Genomic DNA, 13,608 nt, shown 5'->3' on the forward strand with positions numbered 1-13,608 from the left:
TGAGAGTACGGTTTTTTCTATTTCTTAGGAAAACGGTTGACCACCAAACGTTTTAATGACGATATTCATGACCACCAAACGATTCCGCGTCGATTGAGCCCTATCAAAGTCAATTTGGGTGATAAATACAATTGTTCCGAATACGGCATTATGCGCATACGGTTTTTTCTATTTTCTGGGAAAACGGTTGACCACCAAACGTTTTACCGGTGATATTCGTGACCACCAAACGATTCCGCGTCGAATGAGCTATAAAAAAGTTAAATTGGTTCGCGGAAATTTCATTTTTATTTTACAGGAAAACGACTAACCACCAAACGATCGGACTAGACTACCAAAGACCACCAAACGACCACCAATCGATTCCAATTAATGAAAGTTCGATACGTTGAAGTTGTCCGGCCAACTTCATAGAGGTAGTGTGTGCTCTGAGCACGTGTAATATACAGACGCAACGTTTGAGGTTAGTTTTCGCTTGCGCTACGAAAATGCCAAAAGTAAAACGTTACATCTGCCATGGAATTGTTACAATCATCTGGTGTGGTTTCGACTCGTGTCTTCAAATTACGTTTCCCAGTATTTGTCTGTGCTAACCGTTGATTGTACACTTTTTCAGTGACAACTTTCGGCATTTTCGTAGCGCAAGCGAAAACTAACCTCAAACGATGCGTCTGCATATTACATGTGCTCAAAGCACACTTTCGATACACAGGAGGCTCTATTGGAAAAAGTAACGGACCTCTGTAGTATTTGTTATCCTTTACGGAGAGTGACGGAGAGAGAGGTTCTAATGTGACGTCATAGTGCGCTGTTGCCGGATCTCTGTACTTACGAGTTTAGTGAGACCAAGCGAGACTGTTCTCTGTTTGGTTTTTATTCAATATTTCAGAAAATATCCTCGAAGTCATAATTTTTTTGGTTCTACTTTGTTTGTAAGATGTTTATTAATATTTCTGCAAAGTTTTAAAAGGATGCCATATTTTCTTCGATATTAATTTCTCAAATGAAGTTGAAAAAACAGTGAAACTTGATGAATTCCCATAAGAGCCCATGTTAAATTCAAATTGTTATAACTTTTGAACGGGCCTCGCAAACTTGTTCAAACTTGGCACAATGCTTTATTATTATAATACTCATCACCTGACAAAGTTTGAAGAATTTGGCATTTTTTCTTCTAAGGGGTCATACAACCTTAAGGCCGTAAGAAAATAGACCAATCACAGTCGATTATTCTTTGAGCGCGAGGAGAATAATCGACTGTGATTGGTCTATTTTCTTACGGCCTTACGATTAAAACTTGTTACGTGTAATGGCCTTAAAGAAAGCGAGCCGAATTAAAAATAAAATTCCTTGCTATGCTTATGGAAGAGCAAGATAAATTAATTAACTAATATAACTATAAATAAATCACATTTTATGTTCTTAACTTAATCTGTTATTTGATATAAAAGAAGTTTTTTTTACTACATTATATTATTATTATATCTATTTATTTTTATTTTTATTATTACAATTTTATTTTTTATTACATTAATATTAAGTATGACTATTATTGTACTAGGTACATTTAGTTTCAAACAAATACAATTTATTTTCAAGCAAAATATATTTTTATTATGACATATACCCACACAAGCCTTTACGAATGAGTTTATCCAGTGTTTACAAGTATATATTATCTACGTTTTACTAACTTACATCTATACTTACAGTGTACTACTTATTATTCTCCAATGTTATTATTATCGTCAATTATCGTTAATTAAATTAAAAATTATATATATGATGACTGGTTCGACCAATGTTAATAACGCATTAAATAATTGAAATGGCATTCTAAAATAATCTTGATATTTTTCTCTATCTTCGGCCAGCATTTCCTTCACAAGATTCTCACTTGCTCTTTATGTATACACCGCTTTTATTATGTTAACCTTCTTATTTCTACCAATGCTTCACTCACTCACGATATGTCAGAGCGACAGGTACATTTTAACACTGCGACTTACTGGTCTGTAGTGCTCCGTTAAGTAAGAATTTAAATTGTGATTGTAATTTTAATACTGATACATTGCGTTTTTTAATATATTGCGACTCCTTTTCACGGTTTAGAAAGGACAATCAAATCTCTCTTTTCTACCTGGTCTTCCAACCTGAGAGTAAACGTCGAAGATGCGATCGATTTGGAGCATTTGCATATCGGTATATCCTGACAGACTACCAAACATTCGTATGAATTTTATTTTATTGATTTGACTGCGCTTTTCTACTGATTGACTCATTTTATCGCGATTGACTGTAATTTATCGTCTTAATTTATCGACTGAAATTTTCATGTATTATTTTCATTTTTACGCTGAAGATGACACAAAAAGTGTCGAAACGTCCGAATTTGTATTAACTAATATATCTATTTTATTATTGACTTATTTTAATTGCGCATTAATTATTGCGCGTGGCATTGCCTCTTTCACTTCTCTTTATTTGATATAAAAATTGAAACAACAATGTGTAATAATAATATTAATAACATACCGATGTGAATCCGGGGTGACCATTTTTCATATAGCGATAAATAATTGTTTTTTAGGTGATATTGTTTTACGTCCTAATTTTGATCTTAGTAATTTTAGGTTTTAAAATTTGTAGAATAAAATTAAATGTTGCTTGCTTTATTCTAAAAAAGAGTTTATTTTATAAATTAAATATTCTTCCTCATCGAATAATAATTCTAATAATGTTATTATTTGCGCAAATATAACACACAATAACCTATCGTCTGCTATTTTGACGTGCTCATAGTCGCTTACATTGCCAAAACGAACTACTATTGTGTAAGCGCTCAGATACCAAATCGAACGATTGAAAACAGCGCTTAAGCATGAGCGCTTACAACGCGTGAACGTCCAAACCGAACGCACCCATAGTTGACGTTCACTTTCTCAGGCGGCGCGTCAGTATACGTCCGCTGGAACGGAACGATCCGGATGGCCGCTCTTAGCAGCTCTCAGGCTCTCAGGATTCTCTCTGGTGCTACCTTGGTGTCTTGATGTGTATTTCAATCTTTTCCAAATATTTTATATAAAATATATTGTATTAAGAATGACGTTTGTACTACGACCGCTATATCTATTCTGTATGAAGCAAAGAAAGTGTGCACCAGTGAACCACTTGATAAAGCTATCTAATCACAAAATTCATACATCTAGAGGTTGGTATACACTTTCTATCTGCAATTAAAAAGAAAATATTAATTTATTAATTTAATTGCCATTGCTACTGCGATAGCCAAATCTGTCGAAAAGAGATTTTGTAGAAATCTGCATTTGTTACAAATTTTGTCAGCGATGCCACAGAAATGTAAAGCGTCGTCTACAATGGCAGCAAGAGTATGCAGTAAGACGTAAGCAGTAAGCTATTGACCAACCACAATCAATTATTCTTGAATTGTAAAAATCCCATTAGTCAATAACTTACTGCTTACGTCTTACTGTATACTCTTGATGCCATTGTAGACGACGCTGGCTCGTCTACAATAGCCGCAACAGTATGCAGTAAGATGTAAGCAGTAATAAGCTGTTGACTAATGGGATTTTTACAATTCAAGAATAATCGACTGTTACTACGTTTACGCGAGCGTTATTTCTGTAGTAACTTACGATAATTTCTTCACGTAAACAGGATTTTCCTTCGCGTAAACGGGATTTTGTAGTAACTTATGATAATTTACTCCGCGTAAACGAATGATATATCGTAAGTTACTACAGAAGTAACGCTCGCGTAAACGTAGTATGTGGTCAATAGTTTACTGTTCACGTCTTATTGCATATCTACTTTTACGGTTATTGTAGACGAGCCGTAAGATCTACCCAGATAGCAACTCAGATAACAACGGCTGCATTCGAGAAGCGCGCTATTAGCGCTATTGCATCATTCTGTCTTTATCGCTCATCAGATGTAAAACAAGGATAGAATAAGCAAATAGCGCTAATAGCGCGCTCCCCGAATCCAGCCAACGTGTCTGTATTGTTGTTGGCATGTTGCCGACAACATAATACTAGGGTGAGTCAGTGGGAGCTTTCCAGCAAGCGACAAAAATTGACACAAGTGTCGTTTTGTCTTTGTTACTCATTGCCAAAAAAGAAAGAATGACGTTTGTGTCGACTTGTGTCGCTTGCTGGAAAGCTCCCAGTATAAGTCGCAACCATATGCTGCCATCTGCTGACAAAATGCGCTCGTAATTTAAAACGGTATAAGGGAAACTAACGTTTGCGACTTATTGGGTGCGTTCAGCCGATACTCCGCTAGCCTAGCAATCGTGAGCAGTCGCTCGTTTTCGCTCGTTTCCTCTCCTTTGACCCAATGGATTAAAAGGAGAGGAAACGAGCGACTGCTCACGATTGCTAGGCTAGTGGAGTATCGGTTGAACGCACCCATTATGACGTTTTCGATTTGCTACTCGACCCGACTCGGGCCGCATCAATGGACGTGGAATACATACAGATATGTATGTATTCCACGTCAATGATTCTCGAGTCCTGTATACATGATGCGACCCGAGTCGGGTCGAGTCGCAAATCGAAAACTCCATTATTTTCTGATTCGCCCTCGTATGTGTTGCTGTCAGAATAGTGGCAACTTAGTCCGCATTTGTCGGCAAGTTGATGCTTTCATGATATAACAATTTTGTATACTTTTGGTATACAACTTGCCGGCAACTTAATGCTGCGGTCTAAAATCGTCTGATTCAAAATTCGAGCTGTTGCTGTCATCTGTCATGTTGCTGTAATAATTCATAAGATCACACAATGCTGTCATATTGTTAGCAACGCAAAATAAATTTGATGCTGCTCTCTTGCGGTCAAATTGCTGGCAATACGTATATCCAATGTTGCCTGCGTGTTGCTTCAAATATTAAATTACTCGAAATCAATTGAAACAAAACGCTAGTTAAGCATTGTTCTCAGCGCCACCGTGTAGCGCCGTGTCGAAATTTTTCCGGGAGAAACAACGATAAAAGAAAATGAGTTCTGCAGAGAAAAAGAATTCTAATAATTGTTGTTGTGTAGTGGGGTGCAAAAATACAAGAAAGAATACAAAAAATGTTCGTTTTTACTCATTTCCAAATCGTCCATGGGAAATACAGTGAAAAAAGAAATGGATAACTGTGGTGCGACGTTTGACTGTGTCTTTTAAAATTGTCTTTCAATATTGTAATAAAGATTTTTTTGTAATATAATTAATTTGTAATATAATTAATTATATCTTCTCAAACAATTATATAATCTCTGGGTATTATTGGAATGAAAATGTAACTACAAAAGTTAACCTTAAAAACTTTAAAAAATTGTTTTGAAAAAGATCATATATATGTTTCGCAGTCATATATGCTGTTAATAATGAGTATGTAAATAAAATTTAGTTAACAAAATTTTTTATTATAATGAAGAGAAAAAGAGAAAGAAAACTTATAACATATAAAATTAAATCAATTAAAAAAATCATGAGTATTCTAGGCAAAATAATTTATAGTCTAATAACTGTTTTGAAATAAGTTTTAAATGTCTCAATTTTATAAGTTTGTTCAGACCTACTTCAGACTAATTTTTGTATCAGGATATATAAATCCATTAAGTGTATCAATGACAAAATTGTGATTATTTAAAATAGCAAATTTTACTACTGCTTATTTTAGTAAAGACGGAAAGCCATGGATGCCTACGAAAAATTCAACAATATGTAGCACTCATTTTGTTGGTGGAGCAAAATCGGATAATCCCGGGAACGAAGCATTTTGTCCAACTATTTTTCTACTCATTTATAGAAGAAAAACATCAGTTAATTCTGATAGAGCCAAACGTTTAGAAGCTAGACGAAAGAATGTAGAAGCTTTATGTGCGTCAAGTAGTGATTGTACGTTTTTGTAAAACAATAATTTATATATAGTAATTAAGAATAGTTATTTTTCTCCAATTAATTATTTATTTAAAAAGGTACAAATAGTAGTTAAAATTATGTGGTTACGTATATAGATATAAAATATATAATTTTGTATTGTGCAATAATTTGATAATCATGTGGTTAAAAAAATTAAATTATTTATTACCAATAATTGGTTTCAAAATTGAGACATAAGACGTCTTAAAATCGTCATAAACACGTCTAATGTCCCGGTTTCGGACATGTTTGCAGATGTGTGCTATCTGGGTATATATATATATTACTGTATTATGTGTTATACCTCGATTACAGGTTTATAAAAATTAGTATTATTTTTGGTGCGAAATCCACCAGGAGTTTCTCTCAAAACTGTCCCTCGCAATATTCTTTTAAACTGCAAAATTTCTTCGCTAATATGACCAACATGATTGCTGTAAAACAGTTTTTTCCCTTTTGAAACACTTTTCTTTCTAAACAAATTTAACTTCACGCTTTGAAATCTACATTTAATAATTACGGACATTGTTAAACGTAAGTGTTATGCTAAGATATGCAAATAAATGCGTTTTGTCAAAACTATTTATTACGCGTCACTTACATCTCTCCCGGAAAAAGTTGAGATTTATTACGCGAGATGGCGCGACGTCCGCCTCAAACAGATGCTTAACTAGCGTAATGCACGGCAAGTTGCCAGCATCATAAGCAATCACAGGTTTGCGCGATTTTGCTCAAACATGCTTTGCTATCTGGATAATGGAATATTGTGGCAAATTAGTGAGAGAAGCTGAAAGTCTGGTGTTTCATAATTATTTCAGTCAAATATTCTATTACAATTCCATTTACAAATCAGGATTGATGTGTAGCTTTGTGTGAACATGAATGATTAGTAATGGAAGAGACTTGAATTCAGTCTTGACCCTCATTCTGTATATATTCCAATAAAGGAATGAGAGATTTTAAAGAAAAGACTGAGGATCAAAAGAGAATATTAGAAACTTAAAAGTACTATAAAAGACTGTTCCATTCAAAAGGCCCTTTTTATTCTAGTCAAATGATTATGAAGCAGCAAAATCTGCTTGGTTCCTGCTGTCAATCTGTTGCTTTCAGATATCAGCAAATTCGAATAGCAAAATACAAGCTAAGCTCAGATACTAATGCAGATGCCAATCTGACAAAATCTCGGATCAAATCTACTGTAATTAGTGTACCACTGATATTTCTTTTACCAGATGCTATACTATACATATAAGCTGACTAATGAACAAATAGAACTTCAATATACATATTTTTTGCAGTTATATTTCATGGCGAGTATGAAATACAGGATCCTAAAACAGAGGCTGATATGTAGGTAAAATAACTGTATTTTTTCTTCATGTAATATTTGCAAAATGGATATATTTTTTAACCCTTTGAGGCCACATGGGGTGGCGGCCACCCCAACAGAAATTCACGGCCCGATGTTTTTAAGCTAGGCTTTATAATCAGTGTCCCTTCACCCAGGATCCTTAGTTGGGTCCCTCTCAGTGTAGTCCTAGTGTATGTTCCTTATCGCGACCAAAAATTACAATATTTTTGTTCACGAGCACATTTCGGGTTTTGTACTATATATATTTTCGACTACACCTTTAAGATGTTTCATAAATTTTTACGTCTCATAGTTGGAATTATGAGACTTTGAATCCGTCTGGGGTGGTGATCACCCCAGTGTAGCCGGGGCGTATTAAAAAAAGAGGTGTGGCCTCGGAGGGTTAAATTAATTTTTTACACCACAAAATTGATAACTTATGTTGAAACTTTGAAATCAGCATAAAACGTAACTTTTCTTTCAACAGGAGATGAAAAAAATAATTTTTAAAGCTTTTTTTTTTAAGAAATTACATAAATTTACTTGAAATTGTTTATAGTAATAAAACAATTTTGTACGTGCAATAAATATAATAATCTCTTACTTTTGCTTGTGAGAATTTTATAATGTTAAATTCGACGAATTTTCTTGTTATCAATTCTGTTACATACCATCAATAACATAATATATTATATTATTATAATATATTATATTATTATGTTAGGGTAATTATGTTAGGTTTATAATTCTAAGTCCATCAATGCAAATTACCTTACTGGTTATCTTTCCAGAGTTAATGTCACTTTTACTGACAAAACAGGCAAGAAAGTTAAAGTAAAAGGAAAAGTAGGAGATAACATACTTTATCTAGCTCATAGATATGAAATCGACATTGAAGGAGCGTGCGAAGCTAGTCTAGCATGTACAACTTGTCATGTATATGTACACCATGATTACATGGACAAGCTTCCAGCTCCTACTGAAACGGAAGAAGATCTTTTGGATTTAGCACCTTTTTTGAAGGAAAATTCTAGGCTAGGTATATCCATCTTTATTATTAAAAAAAAACAATGGCATTACTAAAATAAAAATGTATAATATGATTACTAAGAGCGAAAAAATCTTTGCTTATTTTGGCTATCCGGGCCTAGTCATCAATCATATATAAATTTTGTAGGTAATAATGGTAGTATTAAAGAAAAAATAGTTTTAGATCCTCAAATCCCCGCCGGAAACAGTTCTGACCTTCTAATGATGTCTTCATTCGTTCGATGGCTCATCATCAGAACTGTCCAGATGATAAATATGTCATTGCTATGCTCAGAAGGTACCTGTATATTAAAAAAAATAATAAACTGGTACATCCACCGGCTGTTCTTCCGAAAACGTGCGTACTCCGATTTAGATGAAACTTTGTGAATAGGTTCCTTTTAGATAAAAAAGACATATACCAAAAGGATTTTTTGCGACTCCAAAGTTTAGCAATTTTTTTAACATTTTTAACTTGCTGCCTCCGCACATACATTTTCCACGTGAAACGAAGTGCCACATGGGTTTACAACTTTCCACGCGTGGAAAGCCCACCCATGTAATTTGAAGGTACACTATGTGTCTAGTTTAACAATAGTGGAACCCCCCAGGGGGGCGGAAACCTACTGCCTCCACGCATACACTTTCCACTTAAAACGAGGTGTCACGAGGTGCCACTTTTCAATATCCTAACTATTCTTTGCTATAACAAATTATTTCTGTTACAGATATTAAATATTTTTACACAATGCAACTTTTCATACAAAGCGACGAAAGAAGAAAAAACGGATTTTTAACTTTTCACGCGAACCGAGATTTACCCCCTCCCCCCTGCTTGCGGGGTAGGGGCTACCGCCCCTCCCCCGCCTACGTGTGTACTGTTTCTCTTTCTTTCTCTCTCACTGCTAATTCTGTGTATATTATACTATGTGATAGATTATATAAATTGATATCTCGAAAACTACGCATCGTAGTTTACAACGTTTCTGATTTTCTGAAGTTTCGCCAATGATGTTTATGTTATGACTTTGACGGGTATGACTTTATGGTTGTTTACATTACTTGAGAGCTGTTTTGGTTTGTTTCGCGTGGAAAATGTATGCGCGGAGGCAGCAAGTTAAAAATGTTAAAAAAGTTGCTAAACTTTGGAGTCGCAAAAAATTTTTTTGGTATATGTTCTTTTTATCTAAAAGGAACCTATTCACAAAGTTTCATCTAAATCGGAGCACGGACGTTTCCGGAAGTTTCGCCCATCCGCCGCTTCATGCTCCCTCCGCCCAGGACAGATTTTATTGGTATCGTTGTATGAACGTCACTGACTGTGTCACTGATTCCGAAATGAATACACGATGTTTTCACACTTGCATTTAACTGATTTTTTATTTTATAGTTGAACATGACTCCCAGAATTCTAGTTTTTGTTTTTATTCCTGTCTAAAGATTTCTTTTTGTGTCTATGCTACCTTCTTGTAATAACAGTGATAACAAATAAATATTGATTTTTCGGTAATTTTTTGACACAGTTTTTAGCTGAGTTCTTGGTTTTATATTTGGTTAAGTTACGCAGGCAAAAAGAATTGGAATCAGTGACATAGTCAGTGATGTCCATACAACGATACCAATAAAATCTGTCCTGGGCGGAGGGAGCATGAAGCGGTAGATGTACTAGTTTATTATTTTTTTTAATATACAGGTACCTTCTGAGCATAGCAATGACATATTTGTCATCTTGGGCAGTTCTGATGATGAGCCATTGAACGAATAAAATGACATCATTAGGAGGTCAAAATTGCTTCCGGCGGGGGTTTGAGGATCTAAAACTATTTTTTCTTTAATACTACCATTATTACTTACACAATTTATATATGATTGATGACTAGGTTCGGATAGCCCAAAATTTCTTATAAAAATAGGCAATGTTTTTGATTAAATCTTAGCTAATTTAAGAACAACCCTCCACCTGTATACGTTTTTTTTATCTTTATAGTGCATTTGTGAATCTGTCGCGTCTGACGTTATTTTCCCTACCTTAAAGTATTTTAAAAAATCTGAAAAATTTCACAAAACATTTATACACTGTAGTTGACGATTCGATAGTCATTTTGATAAATATCGTTTATTTAAAATTTTGTTTTTAAGGTATTCCTTTCATGACACCAAAGTCTTAAGAATTAACTGATTTTTTGGTACGAGAAAGTTAAAATGCATATCTTTACGCCAGAAAAAAATTAAACCACATTACCGAACATATAAAGAAGAATTATGATTTTGAAAATTCGATATTTTATATGTGACGTTATCGAAAAAGTCTATTTTCTACATTTTAATGTAATAATTTGTTTATCTTAAGATTTAAGATATTAAATATTAACTGCGCTACATATTCGCTAAACTCTATACTTTCGATAGTGCCGATAAAAATACAGAGTCGCCGAATATTTAAACAAAATATTTATGTTAAAAGTTGACTTGAAATATGGTTTATAGATGAATATTTTTGATGGCGACTTTCAAGGAATTATTTGGCAACGCTGGCGCTGCAAGCTGTGCGCTCATGTCACACTTCATTCATAACGTACGGTTTATTATCAACTTTTATTTTCACAAATTGTCCCTTATTTTTGCCCACATTACTCCTCACTTTATGTTTCTTATCACTCATTATTATTATAAAATCTCTCTTTGATAAAAAGAAAATGTCACAATATTCTTTGATTAATGAAATTGACATTTACATTGACACTTTTGTTATCAACTTCACATTTTACAATCGGCGCCCTGAAAAGCGCAGCGTTGCCATATTGTTCTGACAGTAAAATTTACCGAAAAATGAAAAATTTCTAAATACACATAATATTTTTACTTTTTTCTTATAATTAAACATGATAATTAATTATAATTTGATTTTATATAAGTTTAATGCAACATTGCTGAGAGTTTGCTGAGGCCCTGCTAAAGCGCCTACCAAATACGCTCCTCCGTGAAAGGAATACCTTAATGAACTTTGAATAAGAGTAAAGGAAAGAGATTGATTTCTTTAAAAATTTGTAATTTTTTTCTACGTAGTATAAAAAAATCCTTTTAAGGTTTTTTACTTCAGAGGTAAGTGTTCAAGAAAAAAATAGTGCAGATTGATATTTTCAAAAAAGTTGAATTATTCAGGATGGTCAAAACGTTACTTTTTAGGTAGGGAAAATCGTTGATAACTGAAAAATTAAATATAATAATTATATATAATATGAATATATAAAATGAAAAATTATATATAATATAGCATTTATGACATTTTTTAATAATTTATTACTTTATGTCATATAATAATATGTAGAATATGTTGAAAAAAATTGGTCCGCCAAGCTTTTGGCCACCGTCCAAAATTCAATTTTTTGAGAATAATTAAACTAGAAGCAACTATTTGTCAAAATATTCTAAACGGACATTGTTTTGACCAAAAACAACATTTATCATGAATAACTGCAACATTTTTACTTACAGATAAAGACTATGTACGCGTGTATACCTGGGTCTGAGACGTCTGTGCGAAATTTGACTTGCTTGGCATTCAGCGACATGTTTATCTTTCGAAGCGGCTTTGGATCTTTGGATTTCTTTCCCCCACCTACTTTTTTTAAAGGGGGGAGTTAGACAAGCAGGCTTGTCGGTTCTCAAGTTACAAGCAGATATTGTTTTGGCACGGACGTCATAGACCCATGTATACAGGTAGAGGGTTAAATTATAATAATGTAAGATTTTTAGAATAATTTTCAAACTAAAAGTTTTGTTTTTATATTCAAATTGTTCCTAGTAAATTGATTCAAATTTATTATAAAACTTTTTTCACAATAACAATTTGTTTTTAGAATAACAGATAAGGCATGTAAAAATAACAATGTTTATAGCTGAAATTGTCTTACCTTAATAATGCCGAGTTAATATTGACCTTGAAAACGACACTATGTGTGACATTCTTATAAATTTTGTCAGTGTGTCTGGATTCTTTATGACTATGTTTACACGGCCCGATTTACGCCAAAGTTATAACATTGATGTTATAACTTCGGCGTAAATCGGGCCGTGTAAACGTAGTCTATAATTGTATTATTTATATACTTTGGACGTACTAAAATAAGACATCGTAACTAGATTAAAAATAATTCATTATTTTTAGTCTAGATTTTTTATTTTTTACATTATTTGCAATCAGTTAAATAAATAGGTGTGTTATGGATCTCTCACTAAATGTTTTTAAACCATTACTGATTATTATCTTTGTAGTTATCTTTGTATTATCTTGTTCGCACTTCCTCTTTTAATGAAAATGAAAACATAGTATTATAAAATTTATTCATTACTAAAGGTAACAATCAACATTGATTACTACTAAACGCAGTCTTTTAAAACATTTTTGTTACGCACTAACTGCCATTTGGCTTGGAAATACCGTTTATATGTTACTCTGAACGGACAAAAACTTCTGCTTTTGAACTAACAATAATATGAAAACAAGCAACTTAGTTAAACAATTTATTTTATACATATATGCACATATAAAAAACGATTTTTTGTTTGTGACATTATAGCCCAACATAATTGTAAGGAATAAGAAAACTTCAACATATATATATTACTCCACAAATACGAATAAATCTTGTTTATGTTTTCTTTCTAGGTTGTCAAATAATTTTGAAGAAGGAATTAGATGGCATAGAGCTAGAATTACCTAAGGCGACTAGAAATTTTTATGTTGATGGACATACCCCCACTCCGCATTAGAAATTTTTTTTATTGAACCAAATTAAACATGTAAATATTTATAATATCGTTTATTCGTAAACGTATTTTATAATAAATAACATTACTGAAAATCTGTATGCATGTGATAGTTTTTAATGGTGAAAAGTAATTTTTCTGATCTCTCGAAAATTTCTTTCATTGAGCTTTACTCTTGCGAACCTATATGTAAGTGATTTTGATGGGAAATTTGATGCTCTATACGAATCCGATAATAGTTTTTGCATATTTTCAAAATTTTTATGTTTTTGGAGTAAAAAAAAGTGAAAAATGAGGTTTGGGGCAAAGTCGACACCACGTTATTATTTCATCAGTTCCTAATAACAAACGATGCTTGTTATACAGCCATATGCCTCATGACAAATGTGTGTGCACGTTCGATCGCGAATTTACTTGCATAAATTAGTTTCTCAAACATGAGTTTAGATGAAAATAATTGAAAGTTCAACAAGTTTTGTTTTCATTATTTCCAATAATTGTTTTACTTAATTCCGAATTTT

The 13,608-nt window shown here is 33.1% G+C and overlaps 1 protein-coding gene across 3 annotated transcripts; it reads left to right on the forward strand.

The window, feature by feature from the left end:
- The first annotated feature begins 2,910 nt into the window (after window positions 1-2,910).
- On the forward strand, window positions 2,911-13,268 carry LOC112463244 (adrenodoxin-like protein, mitochondrial). Of its 3 annotated transcripts, XM_025029511.1 has the most exons (6): window positions 3,123-3,211; window positions 5,696-5,913; window positions 6,988-7,135; window positions 7,236-7,291; window positions 8,080-8,327; window positions 12,987-13,268. In XM_025029511.1, exons 3-6 carry the CDS (start codon window positions 6,992-6,994, stop codon window positions 13,088-13,090), a joined length of 552 nt encoding a protein of 183 aa, XP_024885279.1. In that variant the 5' UTR covers window positions 3,123-3,211; window positions 5,696-5,913; window positions 6,988-6,991; the 3' UTR covers window positions 13,091-13,268. The 3 variants fall into 3 exon arrangements, with proteins under 3 accessions (XP_024885281.1, XP_024885279.1, XP_024885280.1); XM_025029512.1 differs by lacking the exon at window positions 5,696-5,913; XM_025029513.1 differs by lacking the exons at window positions 5,696-5,913; window positions 6,988-7,135 and having other exon boundaries at window positions 2,911-3,211; window positions 7,236-7,287; window positions 12,987-13,260.
- Window positions 13,269-13,608: the final 340 nt, after the last annotated feature.

This window comes from Temnothorax curvispinosus, unplaced genomic scaffold (genome assembly GCF_003070985.1).
Source record: "Temnothorax curvispinosus isolate PA1 unplaced genomic scaffold, ASM307098v1 QBEX01013131.1, whole genome shotgun sequence".
NCBI classification, from domain to species: domain Eukaryota; kingdom Metazoa; phylum Arthropoda; class Insecta; order Hymenoptera; family Formicidae; genus Temnothorax; species Temnothorax curvispinosus.

Bases quoted from the DNA above. Each gene is read 5' to 3' on its own strand.
- LOC112463244 (XM_025029511.1), top strand. From the start codon at position 6,992: ATGATTATGAAGCAGCAAAATCTGCTTGGTTCCTGCTGTCAATCTGTT. The intron at 7,136-7,235 runs GTAATTAGTGTA...TATTTTTTGCAG, and splicing joins AATCTCGGATCAAATCTACT to TTATATTTCATGGCGAGTAT. The intron at 8,328-12,986 runs GTATATCCATCT...TTTTCTTTCTAG, and splicing joins GAAGGAAAATTCTAGGCTAG to GTTGTCAAATAATTTTGAAG.